We start from the raw sequence: 21727 nt of genomic DNA on the forward strand, positions 1-21727 counted from the left end.
GATTTTTGTGTGTAATAATGTCTCAGAGAAGTGCTGCTTTGTTCTTTAAGGGCCAACAATTTAACAAAGTGAACGATAGTGAACACATTTTGTGCACGCTGTTTGCAGTAAAAAAAAAAAAAAAAAAAGGTCTCTAGTGAGATGTTTCAAACAGTTAAAGTCTATTCCATGATGAGCAAATGATATATTTGAACATTGCTCCATCCCATTAGGTGCCAAGCATTAATAGCCTCTAGAAGAACACTATTGTATGCAACATACCTGACACTGGCCTCTTCAGTAATAAAATATATTCAGTTTTATACATTTGCTGCTACAATTAAACATGGCACATAAGAAAACAATGCAAGTCACTGAAGAGTTATCTTTCCCACAATGTCCATGTTTGATAAATGTTTTGGTGTTGTTTTGGGATGTTCATTGCCATATTCCCATGTTATCTACATACAAACATACAACCTACACAATTATGGAAAAGTGCTGTTAGGAATCCAAATACTTAATGCAAGTTGGCCATTCTACTGCAAATGTGGGTTGCACAGGTCTATTATAAAACATGAATTGTGGATTAGCCTGGTCATTGTAATTGTTGATTGGGACAGGTTTAATGTAAATGTCAGTGTAAACTTGCCAGGTCTATGGTAAATGTAAATATGGACTGAACAAGTTTACTTGAAATGTGAGTGTAGACTGACTAGTCTACCAAAGAGCTCACAGACCTGAAGGTACTTACCTGGTTAAGTAAAGGAAGCAAGAAAATGACTTCACTTCAAAATGGTTTAATTAAAGAACCTACACAGTTGGCAAGTTTGCCTTAAGGAACAGCATACAAAGGATGTGATACAGGTCTGTATCCTTGGAAGATGCAGGGGAGACCAGAATTCAAACTGTCAGTGATGAACTAGGTTTTTTCTGGAAGATATTAAATGAATTTTTGTTTCATCAAAAGTGCAAAATAAATAGCAAATCAATATAAAGAAACAATAATACTTCACAAAATAAGTGGCTGTTAAACCAAAGATTTCTTATGGTTATATTCAGTTCTGGCAACAGTAGTGGCGCTTTAGGGTGGGCCGCAAATGGGTGTGACTGAGAGCGGTAGGTTTGGTACAGGGGCCCAAATGCACACTCTCAACTATGTACATATACACACGCTCTACAACTCTCACACATACATAAACACACTCACTACTAAACATACTCATACACGCATGCACAATCACTATAGCATACACACTCTCACTACAGCATAGACACATACTTGCTATTAACAGACTCATACATACTCACGCTACAACATACTCATACAGAATTCCAGTCATCCTGTATACTACACTGACCAGTGTAGATTCGTTCTTTCACCTAAGAGTCTTTTGGAGTAATTCTATGAGTAATTTAAGTGAATGTAAACGAATGTAGTGAAAGGGAGTGGAAATTAGTATTTGTAATTTCGGGATGAACAGCAGAGAGGAAGACCACAAGGTGGTACTTGTACCACTCTTCCTGCTTAAAAATGCTATTTGGATGATTTGCAGAGTGAGTGAATGTAAACACACCTATGGTTCAGTATGTAGAAACTGTTTCAAATATAACTATAATCACAAAGTACTAACTTATAGGGGTGACCTTTTTTAGAACTGTTCAAAAGACTCTTAGCTAGTAGACTTCTTCTGAAACAGGATCAGAGTAGTTACCATGGGAGTGAGACCAAGGCCGCCACCAGCCCATCAATCCTAAAAGTTAGGCCTTGGTTCTCATGGAGAAACATCTCAGCCAGCCCAGGCCACCTGTTACTTAAGAGCATTTTAACTCAAGTGTAGTGTTCAGGCTGTGTTATAGCTTGCCACATCCTTTCCAAAGTTATAGTAGTCCAGCTCCTGGATAGCCACCTCAGAGAGCTTGGTGAGATTAGGTGCATCATTACTATCCATATTCTCAGGTGCGGCAAAGTGGAAGTTCTCTTCCTCATAATTCTCATGAGGTTCTAGATCTGGAGGAGCATCTGAAAAAGGAATGAGAAAAATAAATTAACTTGTTTGTTGCTAACAAACAAACAGTCCCCAATCGCAACCTAAAATGAAACTGGCTAAAAATGAGCTTAACATATTTTGTTTGATTTTCCCTCACCTTGTCCATCTGGAGAAATGTCCATGCCATGTTTCACCTTCATGTGTCTGCTTAGGTTCCCCTTCAGGTTGAACCGGCTGGAGCAGTACGCACACTTGAAGGGCTTGCTGCCAGCATGGAGATGCATATGACCCAGAAGGTTGTACATTCGGTTAAATGACTTCCCACAGACCTGTAAGGCACCAGCAAAGATAGCAATGAACTGGTGTCTCAGCTGTCAAGTATGATAATAACAAGAGAAGAGGGAGACAAGCAGATTTGAATTCTAGGTTCAGATGAAGGGCTGAAGATCTCCTACAGACTGCTGACAAACCAGGCACCTCAAATTCATATTGTGTTCTTTACCTCTTCCGTAATTAAGTGTAACACTGAAAACACAGGTACCTTATTCTAACTGAGTTGGGGTCACATAGATCTATGTTGGAGCAGCTTGAGTGGTAAAATTGATTTGTGGAGTCATGTGTGATGTCTAGACTTTTTGAATACTTGCCTTGCATTTGAAGGGTTTCACAGGCAGGTGCACAATCATGTGAGTTTTGAGGGTCTGTTTCTGGACGAAGGACTTAAAACAGACGTGACACTGGAAGGGCCGGACACTGGCGTGGATAAGCATGTGCCTCTTCAGGTTTGCAGACAATGTGAACTCTCGTGCACATACATCACACTTGAATCCCTTTATTCCCTGACAGTCAACAGGAATCAACCCAAATACTAGTCAAATGTTAGAATACGTTCATGTTTCAGACATTGTTTAAGCTCAGATTTAAGGTTTTGGTAAAATAAATTAGCCTATTTGGAAATGTATGCAGAAACAAGACAAGACAAACACCATGTGGAGCACAATTTACAATCAACACCAGCCTGCCAAAAGTTATATTTTATGAATTCAACTGAAACGGTATATCAAATAGCAACTATAAATAAATATATTTACTGAAAGCCAGAATACATTTATCTGAAACCCGCATTTATTTATTACCCTAATCTCCAGTCTCCAAGACTCGTGAGCTGAACTGACTGAAAGCATCTTACTGAAAAGCTGGCCACGAACTCCACATGGCAAAACTGGGATTCAAACCTCAATCAAAGCTTCTTATATTTGTTATTTATTTGGTAAACAAAAGCTAACTAAACAAGTAGTTATTTAGGAATAATTGTTCTCACTAGTCTACTAATGTAAATTTAAGAGTATACTTCCCACTTTATTAGAAACACATAGCAACTATTATTTGCTGTATAATGAACTAGGAGCTCAGTCTCAACACAGAAATGACACTGACGTGATGGTGGCATATTACTGGGAGTCTTTTATGCACCGTAGTGTTACTGTGTCAATGACTAGATTTCCACTCCACTGTTTTTGCAAAATATGTGCATTTCATTTTCACAAATGAAAATACAAATAAAGTTTTTTCCATCCATTACAGTTATGCAAAAATCGTCAAGATGTAGCATGATTGTATAGTATAGAAAGTGTATGGGGGTCATTTCCTTGTGCATGTAAAGAAACAAACCCAAAAGACAAACCTAATGGAGAGATTTAACACTATGTTTGCATTTTGTCTGGTTTACAGGAGGAACAGAATCATGTGACTTTGGGCCCCATAAATATCATTTATTTGAGAGAAAGCTTTTCCATCACCTAACCTTAACCCTAAACCTAACCCCAACCTAACCCTATCCCTAAGATAACCCTATCTCTAACCCTCTTTGCATTTCTTTTTCAATATTCCATCTTTTCCACATCGACTAAGCTAAAACTCTCTGGAAATATTTATGTCCCCCCCACCCCATTTCTGCTTTTCATTCTGATTTTTTTTTAAAACATAGATGGAATACACTAGTGTCACTAGTAGATTGAGACTGGTCTACCATCACAGCAGTCTTGTGGTCAGATACTGACCAATGATTAGGAACCAGAGAATTGCTAATAAATTGCCAATGGCTAAGTAATGGGCTATAGTGTTCAACGGTACAGCTACAAGGTGTTTCTGATAAATACCTTTTCCTAATAATAGGTGGGGGTGTATTTCTACATAGAGACTCATCAGTAACTGCAGCAAGGAGCTATTTACAATTGCTGTGGACAGTTACTGAGTGGAGAGTACTGTTACTGAGCCCAGAGTACTGCATCTGTAAAATGATGTTAATCAGCTGTGTCACTAAGGAAGAGTGGGCATTCATGGCGTAATATGATCTCCCCATTAACCTGTGAGATCCTGAGCACTTTGGCATTAGCCATCCATCACATTCAGTAAAAAATATATTTTACCCTAACATGTAAGAGGTTAGGTTTTATAAACTAATAATTTTTTCCCTGACAGTGTAAAGCAGGACTTTATCTGCCATGTTCTAAATGTGTACAGCTTCTTTTGGATGTAGGCAAATGGCCTAATCCATGGCAACACTGCGGGAATTAGCAAACAATCTCCAATTTTTGGTGTAAAGAAATTGATGCACACATAGACACCTACCTATGTGTACATAATAAATACATATACACAGATGCATTTACCAAACAGAAAAGATAGACAGTAAGAGGCATTGTGTACCTTCGAGACGCGGGTCTGGGGCTTGAGCACTTTGTGCGTGAGGGAGTGCTGGCGCAGCTGGTGCAGCTGCAGGAACTGCAGGCCACACTGGCTGCAGGAGAAGGAGCGCTGCGTCTGATGTTTCAGCATGTGGTTTTGCAGCTGGCTGCGGTACGCAAACACCTTGGTGCACTGGCCACACTGGAAGGAGGCGGGGCCCTGGTGGCTCACCTGGTGGCGTTTGAGGTGAGCGTAGGTGGGGAACTCCATGCTACACTGGGAGCAGACGTGGCAGCGACCGCGCTCGTGCTTCACCTCGTGAGCGCGCAGCTCGCTGGGGTACGCAAAGCCGCGGCGGCAGAAGCGGCAGCTGTATGGCTTCACGTCTGAGTGCTGCAGCATGTGGCGCTTCAGGTGGCTGGTCTGGGTGAAGCCCTTCTTGCAGACGGTGCACTTGTGCGGTCGCGTGCCCTGGTGCGTGAGCAGGTGCGTCTGCAGGTGGCTGGGCTGTTTGAACAGCTTGCCACAGTGCGGGCAGGCATGCGGCTTGATACCGTTGTGCCCCAGAATGTGCGTCACCAGGTTGTACTTGGACGTGTACGACTTTTCACACATGCGGCACTTCCAGCGCTTCAGGCCTTCACCAACATCCACGCAGTACGACTCATTAATCTGGATGTTGATGTCCAGGCGGTCGATGCGGCGGCCCCGCGGTGCCTCCCCTTCCACGTGCTCCCCCCAGAACATACCCTGACTGCTCTCATCAAAGTCACCTACCCCATCCATATCGCCACCCTCGTATCCAACCTCGCTGGCCTGAAAGTAGCTGCTGATCTCCTCCCCTCCTCCACCCTTCCCCATTCTTCCATCTTCACCTTCATCTGGCACCTCTTCCACTCCTGTCTTCTCCTGCGTGTGGTTTCTGTCTCGAGGAGAAACCTCATGATGTACGTGGGGGTGGGGTTGAGGGTGGGGATGGGGGTGGGTGTGAGGGTGGGGCTCAGGCACTGGTTGAGTACCCTTGGGCTCCCGGATACAGGCAGCACAGCAGTTGTTAGGATGCGGTTTAGGAGCAACCCGGTAGCCAGAAGGATCCACCATCGGCATGGTCTCTCTAGGCATCATGGTGTTCATCATGTGGTTGCAGGATGGGAGACCTGGGGTCACAGACTCTCCTTTGACATGTGAACCTGTCTCTAGATGCCCCACAGGCGGCTTGCTGTTTTCAGGAGGCCCCTGCCACCTCCTCTCGGCACAGCTTGGGTGCATGTGGCCATCCTCGCCGAGGTTCACCCCCAAGTAGTCCCCATTGGCGCCAATGAGCTGGTCAGCGTACTCATAGTCCATACGCTCTCCGGGTGGAGCAGGCGACTCTTTGGGGTCTCCGGTGTAGAAGCCATTGGGGGCAATGGTGGCGCCAAAGACCTCATTCTGGGATATAAGTCCCAACACAGCAGCCTGGGCCAGAGACAAGACCACCACAGGGTCTGTCTGTGTCCCTGCATCCATCTGCTGGTGCATGGCCTCAGAGTAACATCTGACCAACCGGTGGGTCTTCTCCTCCTGCGAAACAAGCACAAAAATAGTTCAGGCTACAGGACTCAAGAGTTCACAATCATTTCAATAAAAATCCGGTTTATGTTGGATTTAAACCAGGCCACTTTTAACCAACTGAACCAGCCTTCATTGTGAGGTGTTGAGCTTCATCGGGTGTGTTAAATCAGAGAACACTGGAGTGGCATGTGACACCCCCAAATTAAACATGTATTTGGAATAAAACTGACAGTGAACTCAGGTAAGAATATTACATTCAGATTAATTAAATTCCATTAAACTTCACAGAAATTAGATAACAGACAGCTGTGACTATTTTCATCTTTCTTTTTCTCTAGACAAAATCTACCCTCTTTTGTCTCCGTTCCACTCTTCCTCTTGCCAACACACCTGCTTATCTCTCCACACACCTACAGTATGCCATGTTCAATGCCATGTTCTTTTTCATTTTACCCTCACAGTTTATTACAGCTTGAACACTGGAGAGATCTCAAACTTTAATAGCACATTGTGTAAACCCTGATGCAGGAAAAACAAAAGGTAAAAGGAGAGATGAAAAGAGTTAGAGACACGGTGGGAGAGAGCGAGGGAAAGAGGCAGAGAACAGAGAGAAAGAGGGAGGGAAGGTGAAAGAGAAAGGAAGGGATAGGGAGTGAGAAAGGGAGTAAGGAATCATAAACAGCAAAGAAAGTGAGAGTATGCAGAGTGTCAGAAGTGGTGCAGGAAAGGGATAACAGAGTGCAGAGAGAGGGAATGGGGAGAAGGAGGGGGAGAGAGAGAGAGCGAGAGAGTGAGGGAGGGAGGGAGAGTTAGAGAGGGAGGGGCCAACAGCATGAGTGAGCAAGTGAGTGAACAAGCAAGGGGGGGGGGGTAGAGGGGGAGAGAGGGAGGGAGAGAGAGAGAGAGAGAGAGAGAGAGAGAGAGAAAGAGAGAGAGAGAGGCAGGGAGGATGACAAAATGAAAGACAGACAAAATGAAGGATTAGATCAGAAAGTAAAACAGACAAAGCAGAAAACAGTAAAGCTCCTGAAACCTGAAACACAGACTAGAAGTGATGAAACAAATACATTCAAAGAAATGTATCTGACTGAAAGAATAGTGTCTGTCCAATTATTAAAGTAGGTCAATTCATTCGATGTCTTTCATTGGTATCATTCTTTATAATACACAGTAATGAAATGGTGAACACACATGGAACACACGCACACGCACACACACGCCCTCTAAGGGTGTCCTGGGTGCAGGAAGACAAACTCACCACATTTTTCTTGGTTTGGGGTTTCAGGTGTTTTAGAGATCTCATCCTCAGTCAGAGGTTTATTTATCTCCTGCTTCTCACACACTGCTGCTGTCTGGAGCTACACTGGCTCTAGCCACGCATAAACACACACTCACTCTCTTTTCTATGTTGTCGTCCTTTCTCTCTGTTCTCTGTTTGTGAGCTCTCTCTTTCCTCTCTCCCCTCCCTGTCAGACTCTCTCTCTTTTTCTCTCCTATGTGCTTGCTCTAATTTCCCTCTCTACCTCTCTCTCTCTCTCTCTCTCTCTCTATACTCTTCCCCTCCCCCATATCTCTCTCTCTCTCTCTCTCAGTGGTGCAAGCATGCACACTCGTGCATACACACGCATGCACACGCGCACACACACGCATGCACACGCGCACACACACACTGCCCCCCAACAGTATAGAAGAATTCTTCCTCGCTGTCTCACACCACAAACACTTGTTCAGTTACATTAATACACAATACAGTTAGGTGTACTATATATAATATCCAAAAGATCTGCATATATCTGAATTGGTAAACATGTAATATACTGATAAACATCCAGTCTAGCAGAAATGCAGGGACAAAGAGTAAAAGGGGAGAGAAAAATTAGACAGACAGATAGAGAGACAGACAGACGGAGAGAGAAAGAGAGAGAAAAGGGGAGGGTGAAAGAGGGAGGGAGGCAGAGATGGAGTATTGGGGAAAGATAGGGAGAATGAGTGAGCAGATGCAGTAAACGGATGCAGTAAATTCAAATATGCAAAACCTAGAAAATGTAACCATAGTCCTATAGGCCTACAGCCTTGTGTGTGAGTGAATGTCTGCAGCACCACCTGTACTGAGTGTACATACACATCATCAGCACCTCAAGACCCACTTTAAACACTCAAATATACTACACAAAGCCAAACATAGCACTCGGATACAACTTCTTTAAAACTTATACAAAAGTAACCATTTAATAACCAAACATCCATGTTTTTTGTTTTGTTTTGTTTTACTTTATAGCAAATAATGTTTTCTATTATTTGTATTCTGTCTGTTGGATTTTTTGTCCACAAAGGGCTGAAGTACAATTGAACAAATACATTTTAAAAAGTATTGCATGTAGTTTGGCATAGTTGTTAACCTTTATTACTTAAAATTTTAATGTGTTTTAGTCAAATGAACAAGGTCGCAAAATATTTACACAATGAAGTTTTTTGTTGTTTTTATTTATTTTAAAGAGATTTAGAATAATATTGGCTATACCGTTGGAGAAAATGGCTGAGAGTGAGGGAGACTGCGGAAGACGAGAAAATGGAGGGATGAGGGAGGAGAAGAAAAGCCTTCACCAGTGAGGAGAGAGAGAGGGAGGGAGGCAGAGCGAGAGAGCAAATAGAGAGAGAGGAAGAGAGAGAGCACAAATGGAGAGAGAGCGAGAGAGAGAGAGGGGAGGAGATACAGAAAGAGAGGGAGGGGAGAGAGCAAGGGGAGAGAGAGAGAGACAGGAAAGAGGGAGAGGGTGAGAGAGGGAGGGAGAGAGCAAAGGGTGAGAGAAGAAAGAAAGCAGTGGGGGAGGGGAAGGACACAGAAACCAAATGAGGGGGGAGAGGGGGAAGAGAGAATGGGAGTGAGAGGGAGAAAGGACGAGAGAAAGGAAGAGAGAGAAGAGGGAGAGAGTGAGAAAGGGAGAAGAAACAAGAAAATCATTGGACAAAAAAATGCATCAGAGCATGAGTGAAAGAGGGAAAGAAAAGAGAAGAGAGATGGGTGAGTGATTACTTTAGGCCGAGTTTCAAACAACACAGTCCAAACATTAACAGTCCCTATCATGTAACCGTCATGTAACTGTAAATGAACCCTAGCTATGTTGTAAACTCACCTAAATACATTAAAATGTTAAGTGTATCAGCATGTGTGCTGGACAGAAAGTACAGTCAAGAAGCTGAACCTCACTAGTTTTGACCAGCATACTGCATTTGAAAGGAGATGCTATGATGTAATGGCTGCACAAAGCATTGCTTAGGACCTGTGTTTGGCAGAACAGCAGCTTTCCCAATGTCTATGAGGCCAAAGAAGAGTCATCAGAAAACATGCTCAGCATGGAAACTTAATACTGATCTTAATTTTGCACAGATTTTTCAAAAGTTGTAATCACACTGTAGGATGCAGAAATCACCTTGGAGAATTTTTGGAGATTGATGAATGCACTTCCATCACTGCCATAGCAATCAGTATTTGCATAGTCACATTACATGCAGTGCTTAAGGCTCTCCTCAGAGCACTGAGAAACTCTGTCATATCAGACACAGTGCCCTCAGTAAGTACTGGGATGCTGAGGTCAAAACTGTTAATCGTCTGTCCCACCATTAGATTAGGCAGTGAAAGGTGAATATTAGACACTGAATGCAAATTAAACGTTAAACCATACATCATGGACAACAGCTGGATTCAAGCTTTTAGAAACCAAATATAACTGACTGTGTTGCTACTGGATAGCATGATTGGGCTCAGACCTGCAATTAAAGGAATAGTCAATGTGTCAGCAGTGGATGCAACATAACAGTTAACTATTATATGGTTAAATGCTATAAATGTAAACTATTAAATACAGTAATGACACGTGTTTTTTGTGGCTGTTTTTGCCACTTCTGCCACTGTCAACCACTTGTAAAACACCTCCATCACTGCCCCATATGAACAACAATATCAAGTTAAGTAAGACAACTACTTTTTTTCTTTCATGTGAATGAACTTCTTGATTATCCAAAGCCAAATACACAATAACTGTTATTTTTTGCAACCTATGGCTAAAGGATAGCACAATATACGTTCTACACTTTAAATACTTTACTTTAGATTCACAAAAATTTATTTTTCCAAATTGATTTAGATTAATTATTACACATAAGATCTATTTTATTTAAGATGATGTGTGCCACGTAAAGCCAATGATTGTGTATCTTTTATCTTCAATAAATGATACACTCAAGTTATAACATTTTGAATGCAACCAACAGGGTAAAAAATCATTGGATATGTCGCTGCCCCAAATTCTAATATTATTCAAGTTATTCCAAGAGATTATTGTGATTCTAAGTACCGTTATCCATTGCAAAAAATATTACTGCATTGGAAATTTGGCTTTTTAATGAAATAAATGATTGAAGGAAGTAAAATTATATGACACTGCATAAGAATTTTCTTATGAAGTAAAATTAAAACTTAAAATTTCTATAAAATTGTTTAAAATCATTATTTTTGTAATAACCTCATACTTAATGAGAAATATTAGATACATTCAATATTTTTTTTTGACTCACTGTTTTTAAGTTTGATTGATTGAATCAACTGATTAATAATGATAAAAATCTGTTAAGAATAGTAAATAAACACTGTAAATGAATCTTAAGGAGGTCCATTGTCCAGAAATGGACAATGGACAACTTTTGGAAATGTCGTTTTTCGAAATGTTTTTGAGTTTAAAGGTGAAAGTTCACATATTACAAACATGATAAACTTTTTATGAATCATACTTTTTATGAATCATATTTAAAGCACAAGGTGACTTTTTTGTTGTTGTTGGTTTTCATTTCATAATGTGCTCCATGTAGTGGTTAATTTATTTTTATTTCACCATAACACAAAAATTCAAAAGTATACAAACTTATGTAGGCATTAAAATTTAAAGGCTCTATGTTAGCATCTTAAGAAATTAAGTTGATTGCCAAGAACGTCTACTCATTAATGCTCACAGAAACCTCAGTTTTCAACATTAACGCCTGTATGTGTGATTGGCAGCATGGATACACTGATTTGCACTGCAGTGTTAGAAATCCCCCAGTGGGCCAGTTGTCATCTTGTTGACGTTTGATGAAAGATGAAAGATGAAGATGAAATTAGAGTCTCCACTGCAGTCTCTGCAGTGGAGACCACTAGAGTCAGCATCAGTGCTGTTGAGAGACAGAATACAACTTTCTAAAAAAAAAAAAACTCTTTGAAGGTGTAACTTGAAATTTTAGCTTGGCTTTTGCAGCTTACAAAGCTGCACTATGCAAGATTTGTTAAAACTGAATGAAGTCGCATTACTGAATCAAGACGAAAAAATATCTGCTATTATATAGAGTCTTTCTGCTGCTGTGAGTAGCCCTGTAAAGCATGAAATATTAATTCAAAATCATTGCTGTCGGGTTGGCTTTGGCGGGAGTTTTTTGGAACATGTCAGACATCTTTACGTATTAATGTCACACACACGTGCTCAAAAACATGCTGAATGAACAGGTTTCCTGAGTAACATTAGTGGGGGGGGCATGGCTCACCATGCTCCTCTGTACAACACTGAAAGTTAATGAGTGGAAGGAGAGAGATATCACTGAATATGGAATGAAAATGATGGAATGACAAAACCAGTCATTTGCGGCTTCCCCCGTGGTCAATGCAAAGAAACTTAGAACTGAAGAGAGTTGGCAAGCTAAAAGGGAGAGCGACAGACCAGAATAAACATGGGTTTGGCTTTACAGTGTTGCCGACAGCTCTATGACCTGAAGAGATTCAAAAGTGACTGGCAATAAACATACACTGCTGAAACACAGGCGAGAAATACACAGTAAACCACAAAACAAAATCATTACAACATGAAATGAAATTCAGACTGCTTGGCTAGCTAGCCAAAGGTGAACACTAAATACACATGAGCTACACTGACAGAGAAATAACAAGAATTAACCAGATATAGGAATGATATGGCTACGGAACAAGACTACATAGAGAAGTGCAATGTCGCGCGCCAAGGTGGTGAAGGAATGCTGAATAAATAGTCGAGCTGATGAACAGGTAATGAGAGCCAGGTGTTGGTATGCAGGCATGGCAGGGTGTTGGGTTCACAGTGCCAAGGGCATAGGGCTGGTAGAGAAGGACTCATCTAACTAACACCTGACTGATATTTCAATGGGCTACAGGCTCATAAGGTTATGACAGATGTGTGGTGACCTCTCTGATGGAACTGTCATTGCAAGAAATGTGAGGAGCATTTTGTAAATTGTGTTTCATTTATGTTTATGGAATTTAGGTGACGATTTTAGGTGTCTAATAGCAGACAATATCAAAGCAACTGATATTCAACCAAAAAGGCTAAACTGCTCACAATACTGTTGATAGCAACATAGATAATAGATACAGAATCACCAACCACTGTTATAGCTAAAGTTGAACCTAGCACACGGTAAATACAACCTGATATTTATTCTCATACATATCTGCACCTGAAATGTGCAGATAAATGATAGGTCAGTGGTTAAAGTACTTGTAATCGGAAGCTTGCTGGTTCAAGCCCCACCACTGCCAAGTTGCAGTACACTGTTGGGACCCTGAGCAGGTCCCTTAACCTTCAATTGCTCGACTTGTACCCGTTCATAATTATAGGTTGTTTTGGATAAAATCGTCACGTAAATGCCATAAATATAAACACAACACAAGTTCAAAATACTCCTCACATTTCATACGATGACATAGTTCCATCAGAGAGGTCGCCAATTCCCTAAACTTATATAGTGGGGAATTATATACACACACAGCATCTAAAGCTGCCGTATATATTTATTACACACACACACGCACACAGTGTTAAATGCAACTAATGATGCACCACACCAAACCAATATATCAGTATTGGCACTAAATGGATTAGGCATCAGCTGGTATTGAATGATTAACATTACATGTTTCTTAGTCATTGTTAGAAAATTGTAATACACAATCTTAGGAACCTTCTAAAAAAATAAAATTGTGTGTGACTGACTCCATCCAGAAGCATTAGCTTCTACTGTTTAGTTGTTTCAGGAATTGATAGTATGTGCAAATAAATTGCAGATAACTCAGTAAAGACTTTAGGACCAGAAAACAACTGTGGATTATGCTAGCTAATAACAAATGTAACCTACACTGCAAAACATACTAAAACAAACTTAAAAGTCACCCTTGGCAATGACACAGAGCCCTGCATCTCTCTCAGTCACTATTCAGTTTTAGCCATTATGCATTACTGGAAACAGAAGGGAAAGATTCTTAGCCAAGTACTAACAGAACCTTAGAGTATATAGAGCATCATTACCTTTGTACAGTAAAACAAATAGCAAACAATCAGTTGAATTCTTACTTTGTCATAATCAACATAATTCAGCAGTCACTACCACCAAACCTCAGACTGTAAACATGTACCTTCACTGTGATTAAACTTCACTATGATTAGAACTAGATGTTATATGACTTGAATACCAGACATCAGGCAGATAGGATCCAGGTCCAAACAACTCTACCTCAGCAGACACATACAGTGACCAGAGTTGTTTATTGACAACTATCACATAATTATGACAAGACGTCATCACCACCAAAAATACTTCCTGGCTCTGATTTCCAGCACAACCATTGTGGAAAGAGAAACTGTAACCCGTCTCAGGGGTCCAGAATAGCATAGATCAGCCTGGCGTAGCCTTAGTAACTATTTGGCTCTACAGTAGAAAAGAGGCTGAATGCTGACCCCTGGCAGGATCCATGATGCTGCTCACCACTACTGAACTCAGGGGTCCCCAAAGCCTCTTTCCCACTGTAGGGCTGAATGGTTCCAAGTATGGACAGTAACTGTTCCATACGCATTTCCACATGAATGTGGCCCAGCACAGAACACTTACAAACTTAATGGTTTAATGACATGGGGATTATCTTAATAAAAAAACGTTCAACAATGTCTTCATATGAAGTGAACGATCAGCTTGAGTTCCCCCAACCCATCAAGATTCCTTGGGTGCACATTGAAAGCTGATTTGTAACTTGGGTGCACAATCTGCATTGGATAAATTATTTGCTAATAATTGGTACATTTCAGCTGATAATTACAAACGAAAACAGCAGACCATTACTGCTTATTTGTACAGCTACTACAACTGCCTAATACTTTTACAAAAGAAGTTAGTAATCAAAGTACTAGTTTGCTTTTCTTTTGTCAACTTGTTAGTACAAAAGGGTATGTAGGATAAAAGGCATTGCTATGTTGCATAAAGGGACAACTGACAACAGTTGTTTTTTGTGTGGTATGCAGCTTACATGAATGCAAGTTCTGGTCTGTCTAGCACTCATTGTGTTTCATGGATTGTGTGATGAGGGCAGAGGTTACCTGGTCTCAAATCTCAGTCTTCCGGGCATTAAACATGTGCTCAGAGCACTGAACCAAGGAGCCACCTTCCAGGCACAGCAGCCAAAACACACATTCACCTTCCTGAGTGACAACCTCTGTCACAGACTGTAGCATAAACTTCTTTTAAAGTGCAAAAAAGTTAAGTTTTTGGTTAGCAGTATTTGCCAAATTAATTATTGGTTATAATTAGCAGCCCAGAAATTCCATAACCTAATCATCCTATGAAATCATTTTAATCATTTAGTCATTTACAGTATTTAGCAGATGCTTTTATCCAAAGCAACTTTTAACTGTGACCAAGTACAATTCGAACAACTGAGGGGTTAAGGGCCTTTCTCATGGCCCAACAGTGATAAACTGGCAATGGCAGGGCTTGAACTGGCAGCCTTCTTATTACTAGTCTCATACGGAAACATGTCCATTTACATCATCCATTTACATGATAAACAACCCTCATCTCATTTCTGGACTCTTCAGTCTGAAAGACTCAAGAACAGCCAAACCAAAACCACTAGATACAAGATCATAAGTATCTATGGGTTTCCACGTGAACTCTCCATATTTTACGGAATTTTAAAAATACTGGCAGATCATTAAAAACAATTTAAGGGATAAAACATATGGTATTTGATCTACTGGGTTTCCCTAGTGTAGAGATATTCACATGATAAAGGTTACAATGTTCTACTCAGACTTCTCAGCAGTCTGAGTGGTCCTTTGCAAATCACACATTTAACAAAATTATAAATGTTCAATACTAGAACTTAATCTTTTCCAGTGGATGCTTGTGGGCCTTGCTAGCCATTCCAAAATCCACATAATTATAGATTTACTTTTTTTATCATTGTATGCCTTAAATATCTCCGCTACTGCATGATCCACGTAACCTACAATATAGCTGGGCTAATAGTTAAAAGGCTGAAATCATGGAAAACCATCTTTTCCTTGCTCTTTTAAAATTAAAGAGTGATGCTAGCTTGCACTATAAACACTGTTTAAAAACTGCAAGGACCACCCATTTTTAATTTGTTGTGCATGTTGTCATATTTACATATTCCCATCCATTCATGTTGTCAGTCTGAATTTTTGGTCCATCAGATATGTTTGTATTTCAGCCTCTTAGCCCCAGTTGTAGGCAGATCTGGATAAAGGTATTTGCCAAAAGAAAATTAGTAACTTTATATTTTAGTCATGGTGGATTTTCTTTTAAAAAAGGCACAATATAGACTGTGCCAAAACATTACTACAGAAGAGCAGTTCTAACTACATTTAACATAACAGCAAACCCATAACCCACAAGTAGTTAATTTCATTCTAATGCTTGTTTATTACTAATCAGAAGTATTGTTATGCAGTTGCTTTATCTGAGCTACGGCACTGTAATGACCAAGCAGTTTACACCATGATGATGTACTTGATAATTCTAAAGTCATCCCTCAACAACATTTACATTGTTTTTGTTTACTACGCAACATATTTTTACTAGTCAACAATGCTAGAGATGAACAGCATCGCTCACTTTGTAGCATAAGCCTAGTTGTAAGATTACCAACTTTCAGTTATATATTGAAGTCATAACTTTATACTTTGATAATTGTGCTCCTTTTGCTGGCAAAAATATTCTTGATATATTATTGTGTTACTCAAGGGCTTTATTGGGTAAATTCACTTACTATTTCTAGCTGGCTAATGCTTTATACTTCACATTCAGTTGAGATTATAGCTACAATATCATATGCTCAACACAGCAGTAATTCTGATATAGAGGTGGGTGTTATACTTCTATATCAGCAACAGTGTTGGTAATGAGAATGTCATTGTTGGGTTGAGAATGGTTTGCTAACCAAAAACATCCAGCCACTAATGTTCCTGTGGTCAAACACTGACCACTGATGCAAAGTTGGAGGTTGGTCATGTTAACACAGTAACAAACAGCAGCCTACCATGACTCCAGTATATTTAAAACATTGCTTACTATGATCTAGAGTTAACCTACACAGTTGTTCAAATAAAATAAGATCATTATTCCAAGATGCAGCTTAATTTTTTGAAAAAAAAAAAAAAAAAAAAAAAGTATATTATGGTTCTAAATCATTTGCATTCTTAAGTAAATCTAAAACTTTATTTAATGCTGAGGATGATAGACTCCCCACAGTCATACAAAATCGTTTAATGCAGAATATACAAAGTGTCAAGAAAGAATTCTTGTATTAAGAATTCAGCAAGTTTTAAGTAAAGCTAAAGTTTGTGAAATAATGCACAAAAACATGCACTTTAACCATACCAAATTTAAACACATTACTAGACTACCACTGCACAGTTATGTAATGAAAAAAGGTGAAATGTTTCTATTGCCCATTGTCATTTTACAGAAAGTTATCATTTCATTAGAAAATTGCCATTTTGTATGTATATTATTTGCCTTATCGTTCAGTTAAGGCCAGACAGTAGTCTTTAATTAAATTTTTATGGCATCAAACTCCAGTGTATAAAAATGTCCTTCACAATTCAATTAATCAAATTACAAAAAGACAAAAATATCATTTATAAGTAAACACTGCAGAAATGCAGAAGAAAAAAAACTTAATACGCCAAGATTACAAACTTTAAATGGAAGACTAGCCCAAGCTTACTCCATTAACACAAACTGCCTTTGCTGCCTCTGTGAACACTGCAAGTATTGAGCAAAAGAGAGATGCCTGAAGTCCTCTAGGTACACAGCCAACTACATTTCCCTGCACTATCACAGAAAGACATTGGAATACCCACCCTGAATTCAGTCTGAGCACAGATCACATCTAGGTATTGTAGTCATGGCTTAATAAACAAGTGCAATCAGTCATATACCTTTATCAAAATGATTCAGAATGACAATGCAATTTAATCTAAAGCTTAATGTACATCTGGCTAACTGGTACACAGGCCAAAACTGACTCCCCAGAGTATCACCGATATCCTGATCTAAGATTACTTGGTTTACAGGACTGTGTAGCACCTCATGACCTAAAATGGAAATATAGCGCCCCAGACCAAGAACACTGGCCTCTTAATTTAAGACAAAAGTTATTGTTCTTACTTCAATCCAGAATTATGCTTCCTTATAAACTGCTGTTAAAAAACAAAAACTCTTGCGTGTTTTATTTATTTATTTGTTTGTTTGTGTTTGTTTATTTATTTATTTATGCAAGACTCAAATAATCAAGTCGTAATATTTCCAGATGAAAATGCATAACTAAATTCTGATATTACGCAAATAAAGTTGCAATACGGGCGAAGTATCTTAATAAAGTAAAATTTGTAGAAACACAATCGTAGGTTAATTCTAACATTTCGGGAAGACAGTCGTAAACTTGCGAGAATAAAGTAGCTAATATTAACAAGTTAATATTTAGAGAATAAAAACGTAATAGATTGTATTGTTGCGATATTACTACTTTTTCCCGCAATATTAGAACTTTATTCTCGAAATCCTACCCTTATTAATTTTAAATAGTGGCACTAAAACTAAGTCGCAGGCTACTTTCTTGTAGCAGGATATATAAACATTTCAGCAATCAATTGAGAAATATGTTCCGATGGTAGCGTACTGGTAAAACTACTAGGGCGATAAAACAGCCACTACAGCTTGCTATTAAAGCGTCAATAGAGCAACGTTAGCAACACACTTAGCTACTAAATACACCGGCTAAATTCAGAGTTGTATTGTTTTTCCTCTGTAAATTCTCATTTGTTCCCCATCAATAAAACTGATCTGACCATTCATAGCTACCCGAAACATATTTTTGTCAAGTCGTAATAATGAACCACAGTTATACGCCGCACTAAGGCTAATGCTGGCAAATGCTTGTGACATAACTAGCTAGATACGATATTTAATTTTGCTTTAGCTCGATAAGGGTACACTGCTTTGAAAACACAAGCGCGCAATTATTATTATTAGTCTAAATCACAGCAAGGTCCAAACGAAGGCTTAAGAGCATAGCAACACCTAGCCAGCTAGCTAGCTAATTAGTTAGCTAGCTAACTTCGTAACATTGTTTTTCATAGCCCAGCTAACCAAAATTAGCCGTCAAGCAATAAGTTTGAAAAAGAACTTCGAGTCTAAGGAGACAACTTGGATCCAGCCTTCACGGGTATATGTGTCTCTTTTAAGTGTTCGTCCGGTCGTGATACATTAAGCTAGCACTTGCTCTCTGTACCAGAGCAGAGAGGGCGAGTGTGGCCTGCTGTTTTCGTTTATGCGGCTCTTTTTCACTCCCTCCATCCCCCTCCAGACGCCATCTGTTTGTGGCATGAGAGAATGTGGAAGTAAAAAAAAAGAGAGAGAGAAAAGGCGACATTTTGGCTTTGTAAAATGACAAAGATAAATAATTTCCACCTAGTATTTCTCACACAAATCGTCATATATATATGTCACCTGAGAAGCGGAAATGTATATTTCAGCATCCAGTTCAGAGTGCAGATTATTTTACAGGCCAGTCATAAAGAATTCGTTGAGTTTCGCTGGGATACACTGGGACAACCGGTCTTGCAAGACTAGTCCATTAGTTCAATTACCTGTCCAATAAGAATATGGATCAAACAGTTATTCAACTTACCACGCTCCAAAAATCGGTGGTATACGTAGAAAACACTTTGGAAGATTTCGAAATCGCTATATAGTTTGAATTGTGGCTAGGTCTAGTCTCTGTGTTCGACAGGAAGGAAGAAGGGAATGAGAGAAGAGTGACGTGAACGAATAACAGCCGGGCACCTCCTCGTCAGAAGTAGTAGAAACCTTAGTCAGACACAAGAGTGCTCAGTAACTTTAAAATATCGCTAATGTCACTCTATAATATTGCCCCATAGCTTTATATAATCTAGGAAACGTACATTTGTTTCAACACTGACTGGGTAAATTTGCCGTAAAGTAAATATTTTAATGGCATTTTAATTCCAGTGTTTAATAAATGATTCAGCATTAAATCCTGTTGGCAAACTTTCTTCTATCTCGAAATTTAAAAAATTAAGAACTTCCAGACTCAGTTAAGATCACAGAATGAACATCAGAGGACGCCATTGTGCAACCATTCTTTTTTATCCTCGAGCACATTTTATTATGCTAACACCAGAGGTCGCACGATGTGTATATAGAGGATGTAAAAAGGATACGTGTACACGCCATAAAACTTTATAACTTTATTTATATTCACCGGACAATAAAATAAACTACTATATTTTTATGGTAAGAACATACCTTTTATGTTGGGCAGTGGTAGCTCAGTGGTTAAGGTGCTTGACTTGTAATCAGAAAGTTGCTGGTTCATGCCCCACCACTTCCAAGTTATCAGTCTTGGGGGCCCCCTGAGCAAGGTCCTTGACCCTCAAGATGTATTCAGTTTTAATTGGATAAAAGCATCAGGTAAATGTGTGTGTAATTTCTCCAAATTGTCATAGTGTTAAGACCATCTTAAATGAGAGAGATAGTTTATTGAGTGTAATACTTGCACTACAAATTTTAAATTTACATTTACAGCATTTAGCAGATGCTCTTGTCCAGTGCGACTTAAAAAAGTGCTTTGTCATTTACTCATAGAATATATCCTAGTACAGTAAAGTAGGTTAGAGTCCAACATACCAACAAACTTGAATACTGTAGAATACAGGGATCAATGCTGATACCTAGAAGTACAAAATACATAAGGTCTATCTTAAACAATGATAAGTGCAATAAGCAATAAGTGCTAGAGTTTGTTAAACAAAATAAACAGTACCCTACAATAAGTACTAATTTAGTCAGTCAATATGGGAGCAGGGTCAGTTGTCCTTTAAATATTCTGCAAATAGATGGGTCTTCACTCTGCGTTTGAAGGATACAAGGGACTCTGCTGTCCAGACCTTTTTTTTTTACAACCCAGCCCTGGTTACTTTGTTTGTCACTGCTGTTTGCCTTCCTGGGTGTATTATATAGCTATTATATAGCATATATATAGCTATAGATATATGCAGCTGCTAATATCTAGTTGGTAGCTTTCTGGAGATAATTGTTAAAATGAAGCTTCAGTCTATTTGTAGACTTTCTGTTGGTATCTGGGTGATTATACATGGATCAGAAGTTGTGTGCTGTTTTTATTTTATGAGACCAGGCAAATTTATTCTCTTTTCTTTAATGTTTAGTCTTTTTTTTACTCATTTATTCAATAATTTTCCTGACTGTCCTTTATTTTAAGGACAGTTTCATTTTTGGTCAGGCAGCTGGGATTCTCTTAAATATGTTATAGTCTACTCTAGATGAGGCTGAATCCCTCAAGATAAGTTAAAGATGGTGACAAGAAGCCAGCTTCTATATACATATTATAGATTATATGTAGAGTGGTCCCTGGTCACTCTGGGCCTGTCCTGGACAGAATCATTCACTTATTTTCTATTGGTCTTAGAAAGAGAAAGAAAGAGAAGCCAAATAAAAGTTATTTAAAGAACATTCTAATCTGAAGGCTCCGGCGAAAAAGCCGTACATCTTAGACAAGTTTGGTTTTTTTGTCACATACATAGTTACACACAGTATAACTCGCAGTGAAATGGTTGAGAGTGCTCTGTCCAAACTGAGGAAAAAGAAAAACAGGGGTGCATAGAGAAATATATATCTATATATATACAAAATATATTAACAATGTATGTACAATATATATTATGTTTATATACACAATGTACAATGTATATATGGATATGTATATATTTATGTACACAATGTACAGTTCCATCTTGTAATTGAACATATTTACAGTTATATGTTACATGGTGGTGGTCCCCACAGTTGATCAGTTTCCCTGATTCAGGGCCCGAATGGCCTGTGGGAAGAAGCTCCTCTTCAGTCTCTCTGTCTTGGTCTTCAGGGAGCGAAAATGCTTCCCTGACCTCAACAGAGAGAAGAGCCTATTTTTGGGATGGGTGGGATCCTTCACAATCCTCCTGGCCTTGGTCTGGCACCGCTTGTAATAGATGGTCTGCAGGTCAGGAAGTTCCGTATGAGTGACGCGCTCTGCTGAACGCACCACCCTTTGGAGTGATTGTCTGTCCTGCTTGGTGCTGTTC

At 39.4% G+C, this 21727-nt stretch overlaps 1 protein-coding gene across 2 annotated transcripts; it reads right to left on the bottom strand.

Annotated features, from left to right (window-relative positions):
* Positions 1-763: 763 nt before the first annotated feature.
* znf710b (zinc finger protein 710b) lies at positions 764-19358 on the bottom strand. 2 transcript variants are annotated; one of them, XM_026997939.2, is made up of 5 exons: positions 19255-19358; positions 4680-6221; positions 2618-2809; positions 2128-2299; positions 764-2002 (listed from the first exon to the last, which is right to left on the bottom strand). In XM_026997939.2, the coding sequence occupies exons 2-5, from the start codon at positions 6177-6179 to the stop codon at positions 1824-1826; spliced, it is 2043 nt and encodes a 680-aa protein (XP_026853740.2). In that variant the 5' UTR covers positions 6180-6221; positions 19255-19358; the 3' UTR covers positions 764-1823. The 2 variants fall into 2 exon arrangements, with proteins under 2 accessions (XP_026853740.2, XP_026853738.2); XM_026997937.2 differs by lacking the exon at positions 19255-19358 and adding an exon at positions 7471-7634.
* Between the last annotated feature and the right edge of the window lie 2369 nt (positions 19359-21727).

This window comes from Electrophorus electricus, chromosome 1 (assembly GCF_013358815.1).
Source record: "Electrophorus electricus isolate fEleEle1 chromosome 1, fEleEle1.pri, whole genome shotgun sequence".
NCBI lineage: Eukaryota > Metazoa > Chordata > Actinopteri > Gymnotiformes > Gymnotidae > Electrophorus > Electrophorus electricus.